The 26,463-nt window shown below is 38.7% G+C and overlaps 1 protein-coding gene across 2 annotated transcripts in view; it reads left to right on the top strand.

Annotated features, from left to right (window-relative positions):
* Positions 1-26,463, top strand: part of MMP16 (matrix metallopeptidase 16) — a 379,172-nt gene that overhangs the window by 188,165 nt on the left and 164,544 nt on the right. For both annotated transcript variants that reach the window (XM_069600663.1, XM_069600664.1), the window contains exon 3: positions 12,046-12,168. In XM_069600663.1, the coding sequence (XP_069456764.1) occupies positions 12,046-12,168 (123 nt within the window). The remainder of the gene's footprint in view (positions 1-12,045; positions 12,169-26,463) is intronic.

The following is a 26,463-nucleotide window of genomic DNA, read 5'->3' on the forward strand; positions in this document are numbered from 1 at the left end:
TCACATCTTTTTCTCTTGGTAAAGTTAGATATATGTGCACAAAGCTACTGCGTGGCACAACCTCAACCCCAAAGGGCTGCATTCTCATCTTAATCAATTGAGGAGGTGCCTTCCTGCAGCTCCACTAGGGGTATCAGGGGCATGGACTACAGCTTGAAGGGACCTCTTGGAGTCATACAATGGGTAGCCCCAAATGTTTGACATAAATGCCCAACTCATTGTTTTTTTTTAACTGAAGCTAATGAATACTGTTTAATGTATAGTGACTCTTAGCATTACTGCAAACTTGTTTAGAAGCTTATGGTTACATTACTTACATAAAGCAGAGGATAGTGTACCTGTTGTTATGCTTGTTATCAAAATAGTAGAATTATCACTGTCTTGAATAACAGAGTGCTTTAGGTCAGCATACAAGTCAGCGTGAATTGAAATCTGTATACTGCTGTTTCTACTACTTCCTGTAGTAGAAGTGCAACTACTTCCTGATATTTGTAAAATAGTATTAAGGCATCCGATCCCATCACTTCATGGCAAATAGATGGGGAAACCGTGGCTGATTTTATTGTGGGGGGCTCCAGAATCACTGCAGATGGTGACTTCAACCATGAAATTAAAGGACGCTTACTCTTTGAAAGGAAAGTTATGCCCAACCTAGACAGCATGTTAAAAAGCAGAGACATTACTTTGTCAACAAAGGTCCATCTAGTCAAGGCTTTAGGTTTTTCCAGTAGTCATGTATGGATGTGAGAGTTGGACTATAAAGAAAGATAAGCACAGAAGAATTGATGCTTTTAAACTGTGGTGTTGGAGAAGACTCTTGAGAGTTGCTTGGACTGCAAGGAGATCCAACCAGTCCATCCTAAAGGAGATCAGTCCTGGGTGGTCATTGGAAGGACTGATGCTGAAGCTGAAATTCCAATACTTTGGCCACCTCATGGGAAGAGCTGACTCATTTGAAAAGACCCTGATGCTGGGAAGGATTGAGGGCAGGAGGAGAAAGGGACAACAGAAGATGAGATGGTTGGATGGCATCACCGACTCAATGGACATGAGTTTGGGTAAACTCTGGGAGTTGGTGATAGATAGAGAGGCCTGGTGTGCTGTGATTCATGGGGTCGCAAAGAGTCGGACAGGACTGAGTGACTGAACTGAACTGAATTGTGTTATAATTATTAGTTAATAATAATAACATTACTATGTGCCAGGAACTGTTCTTAAGTATTTCATATGATTTAAATAGTTTAATTCTCACATTAACTCAGTAATAGTACAGTTGTTTCATTTCAAAGAAGAGAAAGCTAAAGCATAGAAAGATACAGTGGAGTGACTGATAGCCCAGGGCTTGTGAATCAGTGGAGGGGAAGGGAAACCCTGGTAGTTTGGCTCTAGAATTCCTGATTTCAACTTATATAATGTAACTTTTCACAAGAAAATTGATTTTAATTATTTTAATTTTTAAGTGGAATTAATTTAAGTGAAGATATTAGTGATCTGCTGAACTAGTTTCAAAGTGTTCTGGGTTCTAAACAGTTAAATCAATACTTAACAACAGTATGATATTTATGAAAATTGGGTGATGCCATTATTTATACCTTGATTTTACAGAATGTCTCTCTTGGAGGCTACCATCCTCAGCGCCGTGCTCATTCCCCATGTCTTTGTTCGTTTTGGAATGTCAAGTTAAAATTCTTAGCAAGTAAGTCAATAGAGAAACGCAGGTGCATATGTATTGTCACACTGAAAAAAGAGAAGTGCTTTAGTAATGACACTTCCGCAAAAAAGTGCTACTTGAAAATAATACACACACACACACAGACATGCGCTTCAACACCTTCTTTGCATAAAGCTATTATCTTAGCTGAGACAATCAGTCAATTTTACTTTTTGCATCCAGTATTACATTCTTCTGTATAGGTGAATATGGGATTTATCAAATTAATATGTGATTGCAGCTAACATTTTAGTGGATGATAACTAGAAGTGGATCACCAGACTTTACCTGAATAGCAACATTAATATGCTAATTTTGCTTTTAGTGTTAGACAGCATTTAATTCATTGATAAGTTCTAATAAACACTGATCACTCTTTATGTCATGGAGAACTTAAAAACTGTATGAGAAACAAATGCTTGTAGAATGAATGAGTAAGCGGCTGGAATCACATAAAGATCCTGAGGACAGATTTAGCTCTAACACTGCATGGCACACTCAGTGTCACCGTGTGCCCTGATCATATTTTGGAGACTTGACATATTTCAATAGTTAATACCTGCTAATGTCTCTGTGCTAGAATATTTAGATATATATATTGATGAGGTTGACATAGAATTATCTTGACCAATGCCCATTAAGTGTTCTTTATTTTTTTAAGTGTTCTTTATGTTAAATTATTAGTTTATATTGCCTTATGCCTGTTCTTGTGTTTATTTCTTACACTTAAGTCATCTACTTTATGATTTAATCATATATGAAGTTTCCACATAATATCCATCTATAGAAGCATTTGTCCAAGGCACAGAGCTATGAGCTACAAAGTCTTTAAGAAACGTATAGGATCGTAGGGGGCGGGTCATTATGTGCGAAAAAAAAAAAAAATTACATGAAGACCGTTCATTTGCTTCATGTTCCTCATGGGAAACGTCACTGGGTCCTGGCCCCACACAGTGCTCTCTGGCTAGACACACAGGCTGGTGAAAGACAGAGGCAGACAGGTACCCGTTGGTTATACACTGTCATATGTGCTGTGTTGAGATGTAAACTGTCCCTGTGCAAGTTAAATAATGAAGGAAGATCAGGATTGTCAGTGTCAACAAGGCGGAAAAAGCATTCCAGACGGAAGTCACTGTATGCAAAGGCAGAAAGGGATTTGGTTCTTGTAGGGAAAGAGCAACATTAGCCTAGACGGCACGGTCAGGCGCTCTTGCCCCACAGCCTCTTGTTCTGGCCCCACGTTTTGTAAATAGTGTTTACGTAACAGCTGAGATCAGTTATAGCACTGTGCATGCGCGTCACGAGGTCCTTGCTTGGTCGTGAGGTGTTTTGTGCAGTGTGCCTGTTCGCTAGGAAAGCCGTGGCTGCTGCGGCGCTGGGGCTGCCCTGGAGTGGCATCATGGTTATGCGAGGTTACGTCACGGCTACTCTGTGGCCCTGTCACGGTCATGTTGTGGCTGCTGCTTCTACAGCCAGGAGAGAGGTAGTATTGTGACTGCCATGCCCGCCAGGAGAGAATGAACCTGTCTGCAATTCCCACGGCTCCTCGAGTCTCCTTCCAGCCTGTTAGCTCACACCTAGCCTACCCTGGGTTCAGTGAACAGTGTGAACACCAAGAAAGTTGATGTCATAAGCAGGATCAGAGATACAGCTGGTGTAGACAGCAGGATACCCAGCAGGTAGAGGAGCCCAAGGCTCCACTGGGTGGAGGAAGCCAGTGGCCACCAGATAGCATGTGGCACCGTGTGGCTGCAATTCTTTCTGCATGCGCTCTGGTGGAAAACTGGGAAGCATGGATGGGCCCCCAGACAGCATCGAAATGGCGTTACAGGCCGTGAGTTCCCATTTGATGAACAGGATGGCACAGACTGCTGCTGGCACCGTGGGGTGGATTTTCCTGACTGCCCTGAAGGCGAATATTGGTAGTGTGCTCTGTGATGCCACGCTGGTATGCAATGTGCAGAGACACTCAGAAGAACTTGAACAACGTATATTGGCCTTAGAGCAAGAACCCATGGCTCTGAAGACCCCAGCATCCCTGAGGGCGAGGCAGTCAGAGACTGTGATAATGAACTCTGTGAGACCACAGGTGTTCATTTGGCGGTGAGGCCTGTTGTACAGCAGAAAGAGAAGCAGGAGAAGCCTCTGGCCCGGGGAGGGGAGGGCAGCATCCTCATGGGTCCTCCAGTGTGACTGAGCTCATGACAGATCGACCATATACTCTGGCAGAGTTGGTTGACTTGGGTATGAAATTTCGGCAAAAGCAAGGGGAACCCTTGGCAGCATGGCTCTTGCGACTTTGGGACACAGGGGTGCACAGGATTACGTGTGTTGGGGTTGAGTAGAACTGGCATCTATAGCCACTCACCCCTCACTGAGACAAAGGTCTCAGAATCCTGGCGACTCCGGCAAGGTGCGCCTAACCAAACACATGACCATGGAAATGGATTAAAGCTGCCGTTTGCACCATGTGGTCATATGCAGGAGAGCTCCCGGATACTGTGAGTAAATGGTGTACCTCTATGAGTTGACCCAAGTAGGGAGAGAACTGGGCATGAAGCGATCAATGTTTAACCCAAACACCCGAGGCCCAGAAGATGAGCGTTTTACTTGTGGCATTCAAGACGCAGTTTTGAACAGTGCCCTGTCTACCACTTTTGGATCCCTGACTGCTATTCTTGCCCCCTGTGTGGGCACCCCAGATATGAGGTGATGTCAATGGTGGCTCCCTTGGGAGAAATAGAGGGAAGGCTGCAGGCAAAGGGGATTAGAAGCGTGACGACCTCAAAGGGGACTCGAGCTGGTAAAGGCCCCATCCAAGTAACAAGAATGCAAATGTGGGCTGATTTGCTGGCAGCGGGAGTTGACAGAAATAAAACTGGTGGACAGCCCAGTGCTCTGCTCCTAGAGCTATGGAGGCAACTGAGATCAAAGCAGCAGTTTACCAGGCTTGAGAAGCACCCACAGCCAGAGATTCTGGGCAGCTCAGTTAAAAGATTACGTGGTGCCTGAGGATGACCCTTTCGATGATGCCTTTTTTCACTTTGAACAGAACTCAGGCCAAGGCGCCTGCCCGAAAAACCCAAACAGGGACCAGAGGCTCCAAGTAGAACTTGGAATTCGCTGGTCACTAGCTAATGTAGAAAGAGTAATGGCCCTGGTTGATGCCGGTGCCAAATGCAACCTTCTTTACAGCAAGTCAGAACCTCTGTCCTATGTTGTATGATATAGACTTAGAACAGTACTGTAAACGCTGTGTCCTAGGATCTGCTACTAATCTCTGATTCTCTTGCAGATTTAGAGCAGTGTGAAAGCATTTGGAATTTTGTGGATGGGCTGTGGAAAATACACAAAAAATTCCCCTCCTTGAAGGGGTGGGCCCGGTGCTAGTGGGGGGCTTTGTGGGTCCTTAATAAAAATTCCGCAGGAGTGGAGTTGCCCCTGTGGAGGCTTTCCCGCAGCCTCACAAGGCCTGATGGTGGGCTGGACTTGGCCAAAGAGGGTGAAGTCACTCCACCTGAGGGGGGTGTCTTTTCTAGGCCCATGAGGGCAAGGGCTGCAGCATGATACCTGACGCTGGGTTTTGCCCTGTATTGGGGATGCCACTGTTTGTTGTTGTAGCTACTGCTATTGCAAGGTGTAAATCCAAGGGTTAGTGTTACTCGCCAAGGAAACATCGTGGAAGATGGACTGCTTGTAGACTATGAGGCGAGAGACTCTGAAGGAATGGAGTGTAGGGAAGGGACAAATTAGCCAAGATGATGCGGTCTGTCTCTCTCGCCCCATAGCCTCTCGCTCTGGCCCCAGGTTTTGTAAATAATGTTTGTGTAACAGCTGAGATCACTTATAGCACTGCACATACACATCATGAGGTACTTGCTTGGTCGTGAGGTACTCACTGGGTCACGAGGTACTCACTGAGTCACAAGGTACTTGCTTCCTCATGAGGTACTCACTTGGTTATGAGGTACTCACTGAGTCACAAGGTACTTGCTTCCTCATGAGGTACTTGCTTGGTCTGTCTCTCTTGCCCCATAGCCTCTCGCTCTGGCCCCAGGTTTTGTAAATAATGTTTGTGTAACAGCTGAGATCACTTATAGCACTGCACATACACATCATGAGGTACTTGCGTGGTCATGAGGTACTCACTGGGTCATGAGGTACTTGCTTGGTCATGAGGTACTCACTTGGTCATGAGGTACTTGCTTCCTCACAAGATACTCACTTGGTCACGAGGTACTTGCTTGGTCATGAGGTACTCACTGAGTGACAAGGTACTTGCTTCCTCACGAGGTACTCACTTGGTCACAAGGTACTCACTGAGTCACAAGGTACTTGCTTCCTCATGAGGTACTCACTTGGTCACGAGGTACTCACTGAGTCACAAGGTATTTGCTTCCTCACGAGGTACTTGCTTGGTCTGTCTCTCTTGCCCCATAGCCTCTCGCTCTGGCCCCAGGTTTTGTAAATAATGTTTGTGTAACAGCTGAGATCACTTATAGCACTGCACATACACATCATGAGGTACTTGCGTGGTCATGAGGTACTCACTGGGTCATGAGGTACTTGCTTGGTCATGAGGTACTCACTTGGTCATGAGGTACTTGCTTCCTCACGAGGTACTCACTTGGTCACGAGGTACTTGCTTGGTCATGAGGTACTCACTGAGTGACAAGGTACTTGCTTCCTCACGAGGTACTCACTTGGTCACAAGGTACTCACTGAGTCACAAGGTACTTGCTTCCTCATGAGGTACTCACTTGGTCACGAGGTACTCACTGAGTCACAAGGTATTTGCTTCCTCACGAGGTACTTGCTTGGTCTGTCTCTCTTGCCCCATAGCCTCTTGCTCTGGCCCCAGGTTTTGTAAATAATGTTTGTGTACAGCTGAGATCACTTATAGCACTGCACATACACATCATGAGGTACTTGCTTGGTCATGAGGTACTCACTTGGTCACGAGGTACTTGCTTCCTCACGAGGTACTCACTTGGTCACGAGGTACTTGCTTGGTCATGAGGTACTCACTGAGTCACAAGGTACTTGCTTCCTCACGAGGTACTCACTTGGTCACGAGGTACTCACTGAGTCACAAGGTACTTGCTTCCTCACGAGGTACTTGCTTGGTCACAAGGTACTCACTGAGTCACAAGGTACTTGCTTGGTCACGTGGTACTCGCTTCCTCACAAGGTACTCACCTGGTCACGAGGTACTCACTGGGTCTCAAGGTACTTGCTTGGTCATGAGGTACTCATTTGGTCATGGGCTGCTTTGTGCGATACGCCTGTAAGAGCCTCACCACAAAAGCTCTGGCTGCTAGAGCACTGGGGCTGCAGCAGAGTGGCATCGTGGTTGCTTCTGTGAGCTTACGTCATGGCTGAGTTATGGCTCCATCGTGGGTATCATGTGGCTGCTGCTCCAGCTGATGTGCCAACCAGTAGAGAGGCTGTGTCACGGCTGCTGTGTCAGCCAGGAGAGAATAAGCGTGTCTGCAGTTCCTGCGGCTCCTCCAGTCTCCTTCCATCCTCTTAGCTCATGCCTTGCCTACCCTGGATTCAGTGAACAGTGTGAACAGCAAGACAGTTGGCATCAAGAGCAGGATCAGTGATACAGTTCTGTAGGAACTTGCGTGGCTCTTGGGAATTAAGGGAACAAGGGTTACCCTTGCTGAGGATGCCTGAATAAGATTGTGTCTATAAAAGCATTTTGTGCTCACAACATGTGGGAAACACGTCAGTGCTTTGAAAAGATTTATCTTTAGGAGTGAGGAGGCACTGCTAAGAGTGAGAATTACGGAGAAGTTTTTGGAGGCAGACGAGACCACGTGATGACTGATTAGACGTGAACAGAGAGCTGTGGAAGATGTTACCTGTGTATCTTGCTTATATCATTCATAAAGACTTTTGGCTGAGTTAAGTTGTCAGAGGAATTGTTGCCATTTTGGAGCTGGAAAATTATAATTTTTAAATTACATGTAAAGTTAGAAATGATGATAAGATGGCTACATGGAGATGTGAGACTACTTAACCAATTATACTGTAATTTATTTTTTTTCCTATCATGCTGTATTAACTTAAACTGGGAGCTCTTCAAGAGCTTATCTTATCTTTTTATCCACATGTTTTTCATATATCCCTTAGCATATTCTAAAAGCTTAAAAATATTGTAGGAAAATAGATGAAAATAGATCAGGATGGAAGGAGTAAATAGTTGGAGCATGAGAAAAAATTATATGAAATGGGATAAAGCTAAAGAAATGCATAAGGAACTTCGCAGAGACATCTTTGAGCATAGGAACCAAATTAGTACTCATCCCTAAAACCCTTGTCCTTTGGAAGATGCAGTGCTTCACTGAGAAGGTTTTTACTGATCCAACATGTACACGACTTAAAATGGAGATTGACATTAATAAGTTTGAATGTTTGAAAAAACATGACTGCTTTCATCTTTTAATTTTGTATATTGTGGAAGTAATTCTAGAGAATATGTCCTCATTGAAAATACACTTTATCCTGATAACATATCAGTTTAAATACAAATTGTCAACTTTTATCCTACTATCCATTTAAAAATAATTTTTCCTTGCAGTGTTTGCTTAAATCTTTTCATTAGCTAAATGTAAGTGTAGTCACAACCCGCATTAACTAAATTTATCAATATTTAATAATTCAGTATTATTCTCACAATACTTTCAGGGAGATAAGTCAGAATAAGTACTTACCCAAGAAATATAATTTTTTGTTCAGAGTATTATTAATGAAATACTCATATATAAAAGCCATTGAAATTTTCATCAGTCTATCATTAACACTTAATATTTGTTAGCTGAGTATATCTAGATCTTATAAAATATAATGAAAATATGTTTTTATTAAAAATGTCTCTATTCACCTGTTTATTAAGCATCTTTTAAATGCTAGGAATTGTACAGGTGCTGGCAGTATGTAGATCCCCGGCCCTGGACTGTTTCGTAGTCTAGTGAAATGTCTTTCAAATTTAGTGATTAAGAGAGTCCTGGGAAGTAAGATGTCTCAGTTCTTAGTTCCAGAGACTTCAGCTTCACAGAGCTGGATAGCCTTCTAGACATCAGCATTTGCAAGACGTCTCATTTGGTATGGAGACTTTAAAAAAAGGGAAAGTGATTTTCTCAAGTACTTCTACAATGCATTATAAATGAGAATGGAGTTTTTAAGCCTGATAACTCTGGTGTTTACATTATTACTGGCAACAAAATAGAAGAGGACAAATGTATAATGCTTATCAGAAAAGTGTTATCTTTATTGAAAATTAAAATTGTGCTTTCATTGTTGCAGGACATTATTATGTTTATAAAAGCTAGTTAGCTGATTTATCCATGCAATATGTTAACTATTTCATTCATTTTCATGAAATGGACATCTTTAGACAGTCATCTCTGTAGTCAATTATTTACCATATAAAGAGTATACAAATTAAGTATTTGATGAAATATAATGAAAATTGATTCTTCTCATTTCCACTTTCTGAAGCATGTAACATCATGAAGATTCTGCTTTAGTTTGTAATTGTTAAATTAAATGACCCAATGAATGGTAAAGTTATTTTATGAGTCACTAATGAAAAACTTATCAAAATCATGAAAATGTTTCTCCATAGACAAGAATTAACAATCAATAAATCAAAACCAAACTTTTTATTTTCCTAATGTTAATATTTAAATTTTATTTGTGTGATACTAAACCTCACAATAAACTGTGGAAAATTCTGAAGGAGATGGGAATACCAGACCACCTGACCTGTCTCTTGAGAAACCTGTATGCAGGTCAGGAAGCAACAGTTAGAACTGGAAATGGAATAACAGACTGGTTCCAAATAGGAAAAGGAGTATGTCAAGGTTGTATAATGTTACCCTGCTTATTTAACTTATATGCAGAGTACATCATGAGAAACCCTGGGCTGGAAGAAGCACAAGCTGGAATCAAGATTGCTGGGAGAAATATCAATAATCTCAGATATGCAGATGACACCACCCTTATGGCAGAAAGTGAAGAGGAACTAAAAAGCCTCTTGATGAGGGTGAAAGAGGAGAGTGAAAAAGTTGGCTTAAAGCTCAACATTCAGAAAACTAAGATCATGGCCTCTGGTCCCATTACTTCATGGGAAATAGATGGGGAAACAGTGGAAACAGTGTCAGACTTTATTTTTTTGGGCTCCCAAATCACTGCAGATGGTGACTGCAGCCATGAAATTAAAAGATGCTTCCTCCTTGGAAGAAAAGTTATGACCAACCTAGACAGCATATTGAAAAGCAGAGACATTACTTTGCCAACAAAGGTCCGTTTAGTTAAGGCTATGGTTTTTCCAGTAGTCACGTATGGATGCGAGAGTTGGACTGTGAAGAAGGCTGAGTGCCGAAGGATTGATGCTTTTGAACTGTGGTGTTGGAGAAGACCCATGAGAGTCCCTTGGACTGCAAGGAGATCCAATCAGTCCATTCTACAGGAGATCAGCCCTGGGTGTTCTTTGGAAGGAATGTTGCTAAAGCTGAAACTCCAGTACTTTGGCCACCTCATGCGAAGAGTTGACTCATTGGAAAAGACTCTGATGCTGGCAGGGATTGGGGGCAGGAGGAAAAAGGGGACAACAGAGGATGAGATGGCTGGATGGCATCACCAACTTGATGGACGTGAGTTTGAGTGAACTCTGGGAGATGGTGATAGGCAGGGAGGCCTGGCATGCTGCAATTCATGGGGTCGCAAAGAGTCGGACATGACTGAACGACTGAACTGAACTGAACTGAAACCGCACATTCAGAAAAAAATTCTTAAGCATTAAATTTGGTTATTATGAAGAATTCAGAGAGAATGGCTGTTATTTACAAAATGCTTAAACTGAAAAGAATAAAAAAATGGAAAAATGCAAATGTTATTTGCCTTTTTAAAATAATTTCCTTATGTGTAAGCTAGAAAAGTATAGCATATATCTCCTTGTTCAGTTCAGTCATTCAGTCATATCCAACTCATTGCAACCTCATGAACTGCAGCACACCAGACATCCCTGTCCAGCACCAACTCCTGGAGCTTGCTCAAACTCATGTCTATTGAATTGGTGATGCCATCCAACCATCTCATCCTCTGTTGTCCCCTTCTCCTCCCGCCTTCAATCTTTCCCAGCATTAGGGTCTTTTCCATCGAGTCAGTTCTTTGTATCAGGTGGCCAAAGTATTGGAGTTTCAGCTTCAACATCAGTCCTTCCAGTGAATATTCAGGACTGATTTTCTTTAGGATGGACTGGTTGGATCTCTTTGCTGTCCAAGGTACTCTCAAGAGTCTTTTCCAACACCCCAGCTCAAAATCATCAATTCTTCAGTGCTTTGCTTTCTTTATAGTCCAACTCTCACATCCATACATGACCACTGGAAAAACCATAGCCTTGACTAGATGGACTTTTGTTGGCAAAGTAGTCTCTGCTTTTTAATACGCTGTCTAGGTTGGTCATAGCTTTTCTTCCAAGGAGAAAGTGTCTTTTAATTTCGTGGTTGCAGTCACCATCTACAGTGATTTTGGAGTCCCCCCAAGTAAAGTCAGTCACTATTTCCATTGTTTCCTCATCTATTTGCTATGAATTGATGGGACCGAATGTCATGATCTTAGTTTTCTGAAAGTTGAGATTTAAGCCAACTTTTTCATTCTCCTCTTTCACTTTCATCAAGAGGCTCTTTAATTCTTCTTCACTTTCTGCCATAAGGGTGGTGTCATCTGCATATCTCATTGAGTCCTGAAATTTAAGGCCATGTAGTAGATTTTTAAAACTATTGAATATTGAACATAAAGCTATAAGAGGCTTTAGTTATAATTTATTGTAAAAAGTCTCATTTTATGAATGAGAGTTGCCCAAAATCACATTTCTTGTTAGCAGCAGATTCTAGTTAGAAGCCTCAGAATACCTACTCTTCATTTAGCTCAAAATGAGTTAGAAAAATTATCTAAAGGATATGAGTTATAAACTAGTGATTCTTGATCATTCAGGAGAAAACATATACTTTTTTCTTAGATTCAAATGCAATAAAACTGACAAAATTTCCTTTTTTATAAATCTCAATATATATATATATATTTTTTAATTTTTATTTTTACTTTATTTTACTTTACAATACTGTATTGGTTTTGCCATACATTGACATGAATCCACCATGGGTGTACATGTGTTCCCAAACATATATTTTTAAATAAAATTTCCTCTATTAATTTTTTTCCCAGTTTTATTATCACTGTCATAACTTCTCATTGGACTTCTTTTGGAAATTAGTATTTAGATTTGTTGGGTAATAACTGGAAAATGTTGCTTTTTGCAGCTGGATGAAGAGGCCTCGATGTGGTGTGCCTGACCAGACCAGAGGTAGCTCCAGATTTAATATTCGTCGGAAGCGGTATGCATTAACAGGCCAGAAGTGGCAACACAAGCACATCACTTACAGGTAAAATAGCTAAGGATGATTTATTGTTTTTTTTTTTTAACTCATTTTTTTACAACAATTTGACATTTTGTTTGAGATCTTACACACATTGACTCCATGGTAGCATATAGTGATGTTCTGGTAACATAAGTAACCAAAAATTGCAATTAAGAAAATAAGTTGTCCATTGAGGGGCCCAGTACACAGGCGTTTCTTGAAATACTTCTGTAAACTCGATCTTCCAGCTTCTTTAGCGAATTCTAATATTCTGAGAAATTTTCAAATGGGTATTCTAATACACAACATTGTTTAACAAGTATTCATAATCAAAAGCATTATCAAAGTATATAAATAATTGCAATGTAAACAATATGTCTTTGAATTATTAATTAACTTTTAGTATTAGTGCAGACATTTCTCTATTTTTGGCAACAGTGCAATGTATCTTCCGTTCTTGTCTGCAACGAACGATGCCCAAGGGATGAGAGTATCTTCCAATCTGGAGTGGCAGTTGGCTGCTGGTAGAGATGTTCATATTTATGCACTAATTAATTGAAAAACATTTTATTGAGTCCCAGTTTGGACAAAGAACACTGCTAGGTTCTAATAAATAAAGCATAGAGACTTCATCTTTCCTCATGGTATTACAGTCATATGGAGAATTTGAACAGCCATATGAATGTGATGCCTGTTTTGAAAGGGAAGAAACAGGATGCCAGAGAAATATAAACAGGATGCCAGAGAAATATAAACAGGAGGCCATGGTCATTTAACCTAGCTTAGTAATCCAGGGCTGGTCTCCCTTCTGTCTTAAAAGTAATATGGAGTATTAAAGGAAATTCTCTATATGATCACCTTAATAGATTCAGAAAGGTGTTCAAGAAAATTTAATTCCATTTATGATAACTTGGAATTAAAGCAAAGAAGATACTTAATCAAAGGTGGCATCTACAAAAACAAAAATCACAGCTGCCTTATGTATTCCACATATAAATGTGAACACTATAAAGTAAGGTGTTGGGAAAAATACAGTTAAGGAAAACAACAAAGTACTTGCTCTTCTACCCCACTTCCAACAACATTGCACAGCTACTTCTAGTTATAAGGTAATAAAATAGAATAAAAATGTAAGGATTTTTAAAGAAATAAAACTATCTTTAGTCATAGTTGTATTACTTTCTAACAGAACACCCAGAATAAATGCTAGATAATTTTTTAGAAATAATAAAAGTATATCCAGGTTTAAAAAAAATAGATTTTAATTTTAGGGCCATTTTAGGTTTATGGAAAAGTTGAGCAGATAATACAGTTATTCTCACCCCGCCCTCCACTTCTATACACACTCACACAGTTTCTCCCTTATTAGGTGTTTGTTACAATTGTTGAGTCAGTATTGCTATATTACTGACTAAAATCAATAGTTTGCACCAGACTTCACTCTTCGTGTCAAAGTTTTACAGATTCTGAGAAATGCATATCACATAGCGTTATAGTGCCTGCGTGCGTGCATGCTCCGTCGCTTCAGTCCTACCCGACTCTTTGCTATGCCTAAACTGTAGCCCACCAGGCTCCTCAGTCCATGGGATTCTCCAGGCTAGAATACTGGAGTGGGTTGCTGTGCCCTCCTCCCGGGGATCTTCCCAGCCCAGAGATCAAACCCGTGTCTCTTGCATTGCAGGGAGATTCTTTACCACTGAGCCACTGGGGAAGTCCCATAGCATTACAATATCATACAGAAGAGTTTCACTGCCCTGAAAATCCTCTGTTGCACCTACTCATGCCTCTTCTCTGGAAACTACTGAGTGGTTTTAATAGCTTTATAGTCTTTGCCTTTCCTAGAATGTCATAGAGTTGGAAACACCAGCCAGAGCCATTTCAGCTATGCCTTTTCAGACTACCTTTGTTCACTAAAAATATGCCTTGAAGTTTCCTCTGTCTTTTCATGACCTGATAGCTCATTTCTTTTTATTGTGTTCCTGAGTAATATTCCATTGTATGGGTGTATCACAGCTTGCTTACCAGTTTATCTGTTGAAGACTTCTTGGTTGCTTCCAGTTTTTGGCAATTATTAGTAAGGCTGATATAAACACGCCTTATAGTTTTTGTGTGGGCTTTAGCTTTCAACTTATTTGTCTAAATACCTGGGAGTGAAATTTTGCTGATCATAAGGTAAGACTACATTAGCTTTTTAAAGTAATTACCAAACTATCTTCAAAGTGGCTATTCCATTTTCCATTACTACCAGTAATGAATGAAAGTTACTGTTACTCTACAATTTTGTCAAGATTTAGTCTTGCCAATATTCTGGATTCTAAAGTGGTTACTCAATTTTTTAACTTGCAATTCTCTAACAAATTGTGAAGCTAAGCATATTTTCATATTTTACCTTTTTGTCTTCTGAACATCATCTTTTGTGAGATGAATGTTTAGATCTTTTGATCAACTTTTGAGTCGCTATTTTAAGGGTTCTATGTATATTTTGGAACACAAATCTTTTACCAGATATGTTTTTAATTTGTTGTCTTAGTCTGTGGCTTGACATCCCATTGTCTTTTCAGTGTATTTTGTATAAGTTTTAATTTTAATTAGTTTTAACTTATCAATTATTCTCTTTTGTATATTGTGCTTTTGGTGTTTTATCAAAAAAAAAAAAAAAAGAATCCAAACCAATGGTCACTTAGAATTTCTCCAATGTTATCTTTTAAAATTTTAATAGTTTCACATTTATATTTAAGATTATGATCCATTTTTGATCTTTGTTTTTGTGAAAGGTGTAAAGTCAGTTATCTAGAATTCAATTTTCTTGCCTATGAATTTTCAGTTTTTCTAGCACTATTGGTTAGAAAGACTATCCTTTCTCCATTGCCTTTGATCTTTTATCAAAGGTCAGTTCCCTATGTGTGTAGGTAAATTTCTGGGCTCTTTATTCTGCTTCATTGAATCATGTGTCTACTAATAAAGCAATATTACATTTCTGGATTACTATAGTCTTGATATCAGATACTGTCAATTTTCTGATTTTTTTTAATGTTTTAAATCTTTATTTATTTTATAGAAATATAGTCAATTTACAATATTATATTAGTTTCAGATGTAGTACATAGTGGTTCAATATATTCTTCAGTATTTTGTTGTGTTTTCAGCATCTCTTACCTTCCCACATAAACTTCAGAATAATTTGCCATTACAGGCATCCCTCGGAAATATTCTGGGTTCAGTCCTAGACCAGCACAGTAAAGTGAATATATCAATCAAGCAGAAATAGCAAATAAAATAAATGTCATGATTTTTTTGGTTTATCAGTATGTATAAGTATAGAAGTTATGCACTACAGCCTATTAAATGTCCAATTGCATTATGTCCAAAGCACTATGTGCATGCCTTACTTAAAAATACTTGATTGATTAAAACTTGCTAACCTTCAGTTGTTGATAACTGTTGAGTGATCAGGGTGGTAGTTGGTGAAAGTCATGGTCTGAGGCAATTTTTTAAAAGAAGACAATAATGAATCTTGCTACACTGATTAACTCTTCCCTTATGGGTGACTTCTCTGTAACATACAGTGCTGTTTAATAGCAATTTACCCACAGGAGCACTTCTTGCAAAACTGGAGTCAATTCTCTCACACTCTGCCACTGTTTTATCAACCAAATTTACATCATATTCTGAATCTCTTTTCTGTTATTCCAACAATCTTCATGGCATCTTCACCAAGAGTGAATTCCATTTCAAGAAACACTCTCTTTCCTCATCAGTAAGAATCAACTTCTCATCATTTAAAGTCTTATCATGGGATTGTAACAATTCAGTCATATCTTTAAGCTCATGTTTGCTGTTAATTGTCATGTTATTTCTGCCACATCTGAAGTTATTTCTTCCACTGAAGTCTTGAACCACTTGAAGTCATTCATGAAGATCAGAATAAATTTTTTCTAAACTCCTATGAATATTGATATTTTATCTCTTTCCATGAATCGCAAATGTTCTGAAAGGCATAACGAATGGTGAATTCCGTCTAAAAGATTTTCAGTTTACTCAGATTCATCAGAGGAATCACTATCTATTGCAGCTATAGCCTTACAAAATTTATTTCTTAAATATTAAGGTTTTAAAGTTAAAATCACTTCCTAATCCAAGGGCTGTATAATGGATATCATGTTAGTAGTCATGAAACCAACATGAATCTTGTATATCTCCATCACAGCTCTTGGGTTACCAGATGCACTGTCAGTAAGCAGTAATATTTGGAAAGGAATCTTTTTGTTGTGGTGGTTGTTTTCCTGAGTGGTAGGGCCTCAACAGTGGGCTTACAATATTTGGTTGACTATGTTGTAAACAGATGTATTGTCATCCAGACTTTGTTGTTTTAACCAGCAACCACAACAACAAAGAAAGAATAAAGAGAAAAAAAAAATTCCGGAATGAATTGCAGAGCAAGTGAAAACATGAGAATAAAAATAAATGTTTTTTTCTCAGGTCTCAGCTCTCAGAGTCCTTTCTCCCACTGTGAGCCACAGCTCACTTCTGCCTCCCTAGGAGACCCTGTAGTGCTGGGGAGGCCTGGTCCCTGGACTTGATGCGGGGACAGCTCAGACTCTATCTGGCCCTTCTCCTGCATTTGATTTTCTCCAGTGACCCCAGTTGCCAGAGCTAGAGTGTTTTCTTTTGTGGAAACACTCACTGTCCTTTGATATATTCTACAGACAAAGAGTCTGTCTAGTTGATTGTGTGAATTTAATCTGTAGCTTAGACAGCTGATGGCAAGGTTTGCAAACCTCTTCCTTTGTCACTCTGCCCCTGGAGCTCAGTGGTGGTTTTATTCCCATCTCTGCATGTGTATCACCCACAGGGGTTTGCTCCCAAGGATGCCCTAAAGGACTTGGGTCTGCTTCAGTGAGGACTGGGCATGGAGGTGGTATAGCTGCTTTGATTGCAGGAGCCTTGGTAGTGCCAGGTGTGCAGAGAAGCCAGTGGTCATGGGCATGGGAGATATGGCTCTATTAGGATTCTTTTCTAGCCTCTGGCAGCTGGCACCCAAAGTGCCTTCCTGTCTGGTCCTTCTCCATTGCTTGGCCCAGCAGATGCTCAAAGACCCCTGGCTGGGATCCTTCTCTAGTGCTCAATTGCCAGTGCAGGCATGTGAGGGGAGGGAAGCTATAGTGAAGGCTGTACCCCTTGCACATGACTCAGCAATAGCACCCTGCTCCCATGGTCTCCAGGATTTCTTCCAAAGGCATTCTCCACCATGGATTTCCTCTCTCCTGTCTCCTTGAGTTGTCTCCCTGCAGTCATCGTCAGTCGTCGCACTGAGATTGCTCTCCAAGCCCCACGATCCAGCTCCCAGCCACTGTGTACACTAAGACTTGCATCCCTGTCCAAGGTACATCGGCCCTGGCACAGATTGTTCTGTGTGTTTCTCACTTCATTTGGACGGTCACAGATCAGCTGCTTCACGCTATAGAGTCCATCTAGCTGATTGTGTGAATTTAATCTGTCAGACAGCTGATGGAAAAGTTTTCAGACCCCTTCCTTTGTCGCTCTGCGCCTGGAGCTCAGCGGTGGTTTCACCCCCCTCTCTGTATGTGTACCATCCACAGGAGTTTGCTCAAATGCGTCTCTTCTGTCCCGATCAATTGACCGGATATGGGGCTCTCTCCCTTGCCTCTGCTCCCGACTCCAGGGTGCAGGTCAGGTCCTATTCACTCTCCTCCTCCTTCTCCCTCCTTCCCGTCAACCTACTGATTTGTGCCTGGGTCCCTATATTGTTTTCCAGGGATCAGGGGCTCTACCAGCTCTCAGCTGGTGCTCTGTGAGAACTTCTGCATATGTGGATGTCTTCCTGATGCATCCATGGAGAGAGACTGTACTCTGAGTGCACCTGCTCTTCCGCCATCTTGTCCTTCTTTCTCTAGAAACACTTAAATAGACTTTTTGTTTTGCAGCTTTCTCATTTATAATCCACTGGTATTATACTGAGCCTCACTGATGCAGTACGAGGTATTAGGGTGGGGAAGCAGTCTATAACCCTGTGATTAAATCTGCTTTTTAAGGTGGTATGACTTTTGGGAATTGTATTACCGGAATTTATCTTAGCCTTTTAATTTTTTCTTATACTACAGTAAAATGCCTCAGGGACTTTTGCTTCAGATTCTCTGTAGTCTTCTGCCTCTCCAGTTTTGGTGGTGACAGTTTGCTCTGTAACTGCAATTCTCTGATGCAGCTAAGAATTATCTTCTGTTTGTTCAGCGTTTTTTTATTTTTTTTTCTCCTCATTGTGAGGTTGGGAATTACAAACTGCCAAAAAAGAACAAAAAATAAATTCACAAAAGGTGTGTAAACCCTTTAAGAAGAAAGTTAGGAACTTGCACTAAACGACATAAGAGGACAAAAAATAAATTAGAGCAAAATATAGTTTGCTCTTAATAGAAAGGCTCAGTATAATAAATGTTCAAATTTTTCATAAATTGAGCGCAATTTTAGCAAAATTCCCAATAATATTTTTATGTAAATTTAACAAACTGACCAGAAAATATCTGATTCTTAGTGAAGATCCAATATTAATCAAAATGTTCCCATTTACTAGATATGAAGACTTTCTTAAATCAATACTAATTAAGGCCATATGTGATATTAGCACAGAGAGAGAGAGACAAATAGTCCAACAGCGAAGAGATCACAGGAATAGATTGATTCCTATATTTAAAAAAATGATTTTTGCCAGAGTAGAATGTGTAGATCAGTGGAGAAATGATGGGCCATTTTACTTATTAAGTTATTCTGAGATAATTATTTATATGAAAAACAATGAAATTAGTCTCCATACCATATAAAAATCAATAAATACTAGTTGGATTAAAGTTTATCATAAATTTTAGACCTATAAAGTTCACTCAGCTATGTATATTGCCATTTACTGTTTTAATTTCAGATATTCCTCTTCTGACCTGACTTCCAAACTTTTGATGGCATACCCTGTTTAGTCTCCATATATCATTAGGTGCAAACTATACCATTCATTTTAAAAAGAAGAGGGAGACTGTTGAGAATGGTAATGGTTAGAACTGATCATAATTCTATTTCTGTTCAGTCCCTATACTGACAATTGTCTCAGTTTTGAACTTTCAAATAATTAGGTGTTTATCCCTATAAACTTCCAGATTATTTTTGAACTGTTCTATTATTGATATGCACATCATGTGATTAAGAGTTTTGGAGTAAGAATGATCTGAATTTGAATCCTTGCTTTGATCCTCGCTCTCTGTGAAGTCAGGATCAAGTTACTCATCCTTCCTAAGTCTCATTTCCCTTGCGTGAAAAAAGAGTATTATAACAGTACCTGCCTCATAAAGCTTGGGAGACAAGTCAGATAGTAGGGGGAAGAAAAAAAAAAGCACAGTGCTCAAAATATAATTAGTGCTTAATAAATTCTGATTAGTATATTTACTCCTTTAATGTACCAGACAAATCCCAGAATTTGTTGAGAATATGATGATAGGATAAGAGAAAGTTGACAGTGAGAGCTAAGGCATATTGTCTTTTAATATATGTTAGGTGTTAAGACGTTGCCTTGTGTATGATAGGTAACATCATTTGCTGCTACTTTTTTATTTTATTTAGGAAAGTAAATACAAAATATGACACTAGAGCTCAAAGAGTAATTATTCATGAAAAAGATTGCTGAGTGTGCCATTAGAGAATACAGATAAAAGTTGGAGTCAGGGTAGTTGAATCTAGGTTTTATTTGATGGAATGCTCGTTATGAGCCAACAATATAATGTGGCTCAAAAAATAAAAAGCTGGAGTGTCCAGATAGGAGCTATAGAAATCAAAGTGTTAAAAAAGTGGAGATACTAATTTTTTTTCTTTGCTTTGCTGCCCATGTCTTATCTCATGTGTCCTTTTTGCCTTGTGCCACCACATTTTAGCTGCTTCTTGGCAAATGAATGTACACCTATAAAGAGAAATCAAAATGTTAAGAGACCTTGAGTACAGTTTGCATGAGGAAGAGCTCAAGATTAGAGCCAAGGATTCTCAACATGGCGGAAGGAGTATTTATGGAAGAAATTTCTTGTTATTCTCAAATATTTAAAGGCTTTCCAAAAACTCTAATATTTTGAGCTATTGGAAAATTAAACCATCTATCCTAAAAGTCTGTCCCATCATTGGAAACATGTAAACCAGGAAATGTATTCACTTGTCGGGGAAGTTAGGGAACATGTGTGGAATGGTTGGAAAGTTTGATTACATAACTTTAAGATGTCTTCCTATATTTAAAATGTGGGCTTGGAAGGAGCTTTCTATAATCTGTCTATTTAAAGGGAATGTCTAGGCCCTTGTGCCTTCCACTTTAATGCCTTCAGGGTTTGATGCCTAGAAATGGGAACTTCTGAGTCGTACCATGTATGTGTTCTTCGAGGTATATATTACTTCGGCTGATGCATAATATGCATGCTGGTTATAAATGTAATAGAAGTACTGGTGGCCCTTCATCTATTACTTGAATCTTTATGGTCAATTTTCTTTTGGCAAACTTTGCTTTTTGGATAATTAGGTGTCTCTCATTCGGTAAATGATTATTGAACAGCATTTTAACTGTCGGTAGACAGATGAGTTAGGCAAAGGCCCTGCTGCTGTGGACAATGTAGTCTAGTGTGGGAGACAGGTATGAAAGTGAGCAGTTGTAAAATAGTGTATCGAATGTTACTTCAAGGCCATACAGGAGCTTCAGTTCATCAGGGAACATACCCGGTTTATGCTACATAATAGAATTTCTTCTCAATAAATAGTTGTTGAATAAATTAATGAATTCTTAGTAGACTTTGTTTAAACTTTCTCCAAAATATTAATAGGACTTTATGAAACTCCAATACTTTGGCCACCTCATGAGAAGAGTTGACTCATTGGAAAAGACTGTGATGCTGGGAGGGATTGGGGGCAGGAGGAGAAGGGGACGACCGAGGATGAGATGGCTGGATGGCATCACTGACTCGATGGACATGAGTTTGGGTGAACTCCGGGAGATGGTGATGGACAGGGAGGCCTGGCGTGCTGCAATTCATGGGGTCGCAGAGTCGGACACGACTGAGCGACTGAACTGAACTGAACTGAATGAGTCCTACCTTTATCACATAGAGCTCTATTTCCCAGGTTTACTGAGTATTATATAAAATATATTCAGCCTAAATTCCTTTTCTCTATAAAATATAAACTCCAAAATATTTTATGTAATAAATGGCCAATGGGATTGGTATCAACTGCCAGATAAGTCTATTTAAAATCAATGAGAAGTTTTATTAATTGATGATAGTACTATGTTATATTAACTGTATAGATTTCCCTAATAAATTCTTCCTTTAGCTAACCTTGATTTCAAATTCGTGCTTCTGTGACTACTGAGGTTACAACACTAGAAGTTATTACTTTATTATACCAATACATACACAGAAAAGAAACCTAGAAATTGCTAAAGAAAGTTCCTCTCTGGAAACATTTATCATTCTCTCTCAACCCAGTGAGCTCACTGAACTTGATTATCCTATTGACCAACCTGTGTATCCACTATTAAAATAAGACCCATGTAGTCCATGGGATTGCTAAGAGTCAGACATGCCCTAGCGACAGCAAATGCCCTACATGGAAAACTAGCATCTTTGGAAAGAGTCAAATATTTAACATCAGCTTTCCTAGAGGGACTCTATAGTCAATCTCTACTCTGATCATTTCTTGTATTTAAAAAAACAAAATAAAGCCACATCAACTATACAAGTATAATATGTATAAATGTAAATTAATCTATTTAGTTGTCCTCTGATAGAATATTTCGATACATTCTGGATAAGGATCTGCTGATAATTTAAATATGTACTTTATTATTTTTACTCTTTTATATTCTTACCAGTTGTCTATTTTCCCGGGTATAATAAATTCCATTTAATTGCTGCTGCTGCTGCTGCTAAGTTGCTTCAGTCGTGTCCGATTCTGTGCGATCCGATAGACGGCAGCCCACCAGGCTCCCCTGTCCCTGGGATTCTCCAGGCAAGAACACTGGAGTGGGTTGCCATTTCCTTCTCCAATGCTTCAAAGTGAAAAGTCAAAGTGAAGTTGCTCAGTTGTGTCTGACTCTTAGAGACAACATAGACGGCAGTCATTTTTAATAAAATGATACTATGCTTTTCTGAACAACTATTTTTCTCTACTAAATTGAGTAAAAAAGCTATTTCAACTTGGTCATACCAAAATATCTTGACATAAGTATATCATATACCCTCTGAATCTTATCTAAATGTCAAAGTATTCAAGTTTTTTCTTATATTGAAATGAGATAAACAATACTCAAAATCTTAAAAAGATTTATCACTATATCATAACTTTATGGAGGATAATCATTATCAGTATATAAAATTACATTAGAGAATCGGTATGCATCCAATATATTAAAACTAGAGAATCCTGACTTTAATTTTAGGCATTGGATAATATTTACTGTCTCCTGAGTACCTTCAGTTTATTTGAAAGTGATGAAACCTTTGCCAATGTCCTTGTTTCACATTTCCTGTAACTTCTGTTTAAATGAACAAATGTATGATAATTTTACATTTCATAATAATTCATTTTACAGAACCAATAAAGAAAAATAATTCCTATAGTTTTGGTAAAGTTATGTTAGTAAGTCTTTCTCCCCAAAGTTACTGTTTTTTAAATGTCAAATTCTCATATTTTAAAAAATTACCCTAGAAATAGTGAGGTAAACTTAATATTTCACTTATCATGAATAAATTTTTGCATTTCTATTGATGATTGTAAAAGCAGAGTTTAAGTTTTCTTTTAAACCTTTGGTATATTATCAGTCAGTTCAGTCACTCAGTTGTGTCCAACTCTTTGCGGCCCATGGACTGCAGCCAGGCCTCCCTGTCCATCACCAACTCCTAGAGCTTGCTCAGACTCATGTCCGTTGAGGCAATGATGCCATCCAGCCATCTCATCCTCTGTCATCCCCTTCTCCTCCCACCTTCAGTCTTTGTCAGCACCAGGGTCTTTTCCAATGAGTCAGTTCTTTGCATCAGGTGTCCAAAGTATTGGAGTTTCAGCTTCAGCATTAGTCCTTCCAATGAATATTCAGGACTGATTTCCTTTAGGATATAATATAAATGTATTATATTGTAATACATTTATAATATTGGATATATATAATATAATATTGGACTGCTCTCACATACATGACTGCTGGAAAAATCATAGCTTTGACCAGATGGACCTTTGTTGGCAAAGCAATGTCTCTGCTTTTTCATATGCTGTCTAGTATATACTACCAAACACCAAAATATTTACTTTTTTTTCTTACTTTCATATTACAGAGAAACTGGTACTCTAATTTTGGAAAAGATTCATCACTCTGTTAAAGCAGGAAGGAGAAATACTCCATTATTAGTACACTTTTTTTAAAATTCAGTGAATTGGTATCGATTCAGTGAAGTTAAAACTAGAGAATCCTGACTTTTAACAGTAACTTTAAAAATAAGTTAACATAGTTTGCCTTAAGTATCAATTGTTCTGATGAAAAATGATGTCCTTAAATTTCGCTTTAGGTCAATTTTATTATGTAGTGTTGTGTAAGATCTGATTATAGGGTAAAGTTTGCAAAACTTACCAAACTGAAAGTTTAAGAGAATCACTAAGATAGCATCATGAAAATGCCCAGTAGACAATTAAAAAACTGAAAATATTGTCTTATTAAAATAAAAAATGTTAACTATAGCCATTCTATTTCTGCCAAAAAAGATAAAGCACTTTAAAATTAAATCACTTTGTTTTTCAAATATGATGTTTTTTTAATTTTACTGTATCATATTTTTGCAAATACATATTAGCAATTTTATGCATTGTATATTAGAATATCAAGAATAACAGTGTTAGTTTACTTTTAATATCACATGATCTCTCTGTACCCTTAATTATTTCAGTTATTAGTAAATACAAGATACATTTCTTAATGGCATACAGATTTCTAAATTGTTTTTTGTGTGCACCTAATTCAGAATTCCAGCTCTAACTTTGAAGTGTACTAATGTATCATATATATATATATTTTTTTTTATTAGAATAGAGTTGATTTACAGTTATGTGTTAGTTTCAGATTTACAATAATGTGAAACTATATGTGTGTGTGTGTGTGTGTGTGTGTGTATGTGTGTGTGTATTCTTCTTCAGGTTCATTTCCCACATAGACCACCACAGAATATTGAGTAGACGTCCATGTAAAATACAGTAGGTCACTTTTAGTTATATATTTTATGCATAGTAGCATGTTTATGTCAATCCCAAACTCCCGATATATCACTTTCCCCCATGTTTGCCCCCTGGTAACACAAGTTTGACTTTGAGGTCTGTGAGTCTGCTTCTGTTCTATAAAAAGTCTATTTGTATAATTCTTATTATATTCCACACATAAGTGATGTCATATGAAGTTAATCTTTCTTTGTCTGACTTCACTTAACATGATAATCTCCAGGTCCCTCTGTGTTGCTGCAAATGATATTGTTTTGTTCTATGTTACTGTTGAGTAATATTCCATTGTATACATGTATCACATTTTCATTATCCACTCCTCTGTTGATGGACATTAGGTTGCTTCCATGTCTTGGCTATTGTAAATAGTGCTGCAAGGAACACTGGAGTGCATGTAAGTGGGAATGTAAGTTGCTACAGTCATTATGGAGAATAGCCCTGAGGTTCCTTAAAAAAGATATAAAACTCCCATATGATCCAGCAATCCCATCCCTGGGCATATATTTGCAGAAAACTGTAATTTGAAAAGATACTTGTGTCTTATATTTTTTAATGACATCACAAATATTGTAGTTAAGCACATTTTGGAAACTCATCAGTGCATAGCTTTGAAAAACATAATGATGTGTTTTTCAAGTCCAAATTGTATTCCACATTTTTTATTCTTTATTATATTGCTTCATTTTTCTCAGAACTACTGTATACTTATATGTATATCATACCAATACAATTTCATTTATTTTCTTTATAGTAAAGTTATCCTGTTTTTGAAAATAAAGCAGTTTCTCCATTACACATTCAATCCAACACTAATTCCCATTAAAATTTTATCAGCAGAGCGTATACTGAAATGGTCTAACTCTTCATATCTCCATGATAGCCTCTCTAGTACATGTCTCTAATTTCTGTTACTTAAACTTCCGAAATGTTTTACTGCTTCCAATTTTGTCCCCCTTGTCATTTTTCAGCAGGAGTAGTGATCTTTGTAAACTGGAATAATACCAGGATACTTCTCTGCTTAAAACCCTCCAGTGGTTTGCTTTCACAGAAAATAACCCAGGTTTCCCTGGTGGCTCAGATGGTAAAGAATTTGCCTGCAATGCAGGAGACCTGGGTTCTATCGCTGGGTTGGGAAGGCCCCTGGAGAAGGAAGTGGCAACCCACTCAAGTATTCTTGCCTGGAAAATTCCATGAAAAGAGGAGCCTGGCAGGCTGCAGACCATGGGGTCACAAAGTGATCTTCGTAAACTGAAATAATACCAGAATATTCTCTGCTTAAAACTCTCCAGTGGTTTGCTTTCACAGAATATAACCCATTCCCTGCCAATTCTCTTTCAATTCATATCACTGTCCTGAGCGGTCATTTTGCACCAGTTCACTAAGCAGCCACATTATCTGAACTGGCTGGAAACTCAGTCTGAGGCATGTGGGGCTCCTTTTGTCACTGATATCCCATTTATCGTCTACTCATCTCACCTCCTCACCGCTCATTTATAACCATGTATATTTGTATTTTTGTTGTGTATCTCTTATCACTAAAATAAGATCTACAAGATCAGAGACTTATTCACAGTTATATGTCTAGCACCTAAAGCAGTACCCATGATGTAGTATGTTCTTTGAAATAATGAATGATAAAAATGCTTGCTTCTGCAATCTGATAAGGTGGAAAGAAAATATAAGACTGCAAGGAAAATTAGACAACTTTCAAAGTTAAAACATTAATCTGTATGCCCAATCAGCCATCAGGTAATTAGGAAGGGAAACCATAAACAAAAGAGAAGACAACTCTCAAATTGGGAGAAACTCTTTGCAAATGAAGCAACCGTAAAGGGATTAATCTCCAAAATATAAGAAACAGCTCATAAAGCTCAATTTAAATTAAAAAACCCAATCAGAAAATGGGTGGAAGATCTAAATAGACATTTATCTGAAGAAAACATATAGATGGCCAGAGAGGACATGAAAACATACTCAACATCATTAATTATTAGGGACATGCAAATCACAACTGCAATGAGGTGTCACCTC

The sequence above is a fragment of the Ovis canadensis genome, chromosome 9, assembly GCF_042477335.2.
Source record: "Ovis canadensis isolate MfBH-ARS-UI-01 breed Bighorn chromosome 9, ARS-UI_OviCan_v2, whole genome shotgun sequence".
NCBI classification, from domain to species: Eukaryota; Metazoa; Chordata; class Mammalia; order Artiodactyla; family Bovidae; genus Ovis; species Ovis canadensis.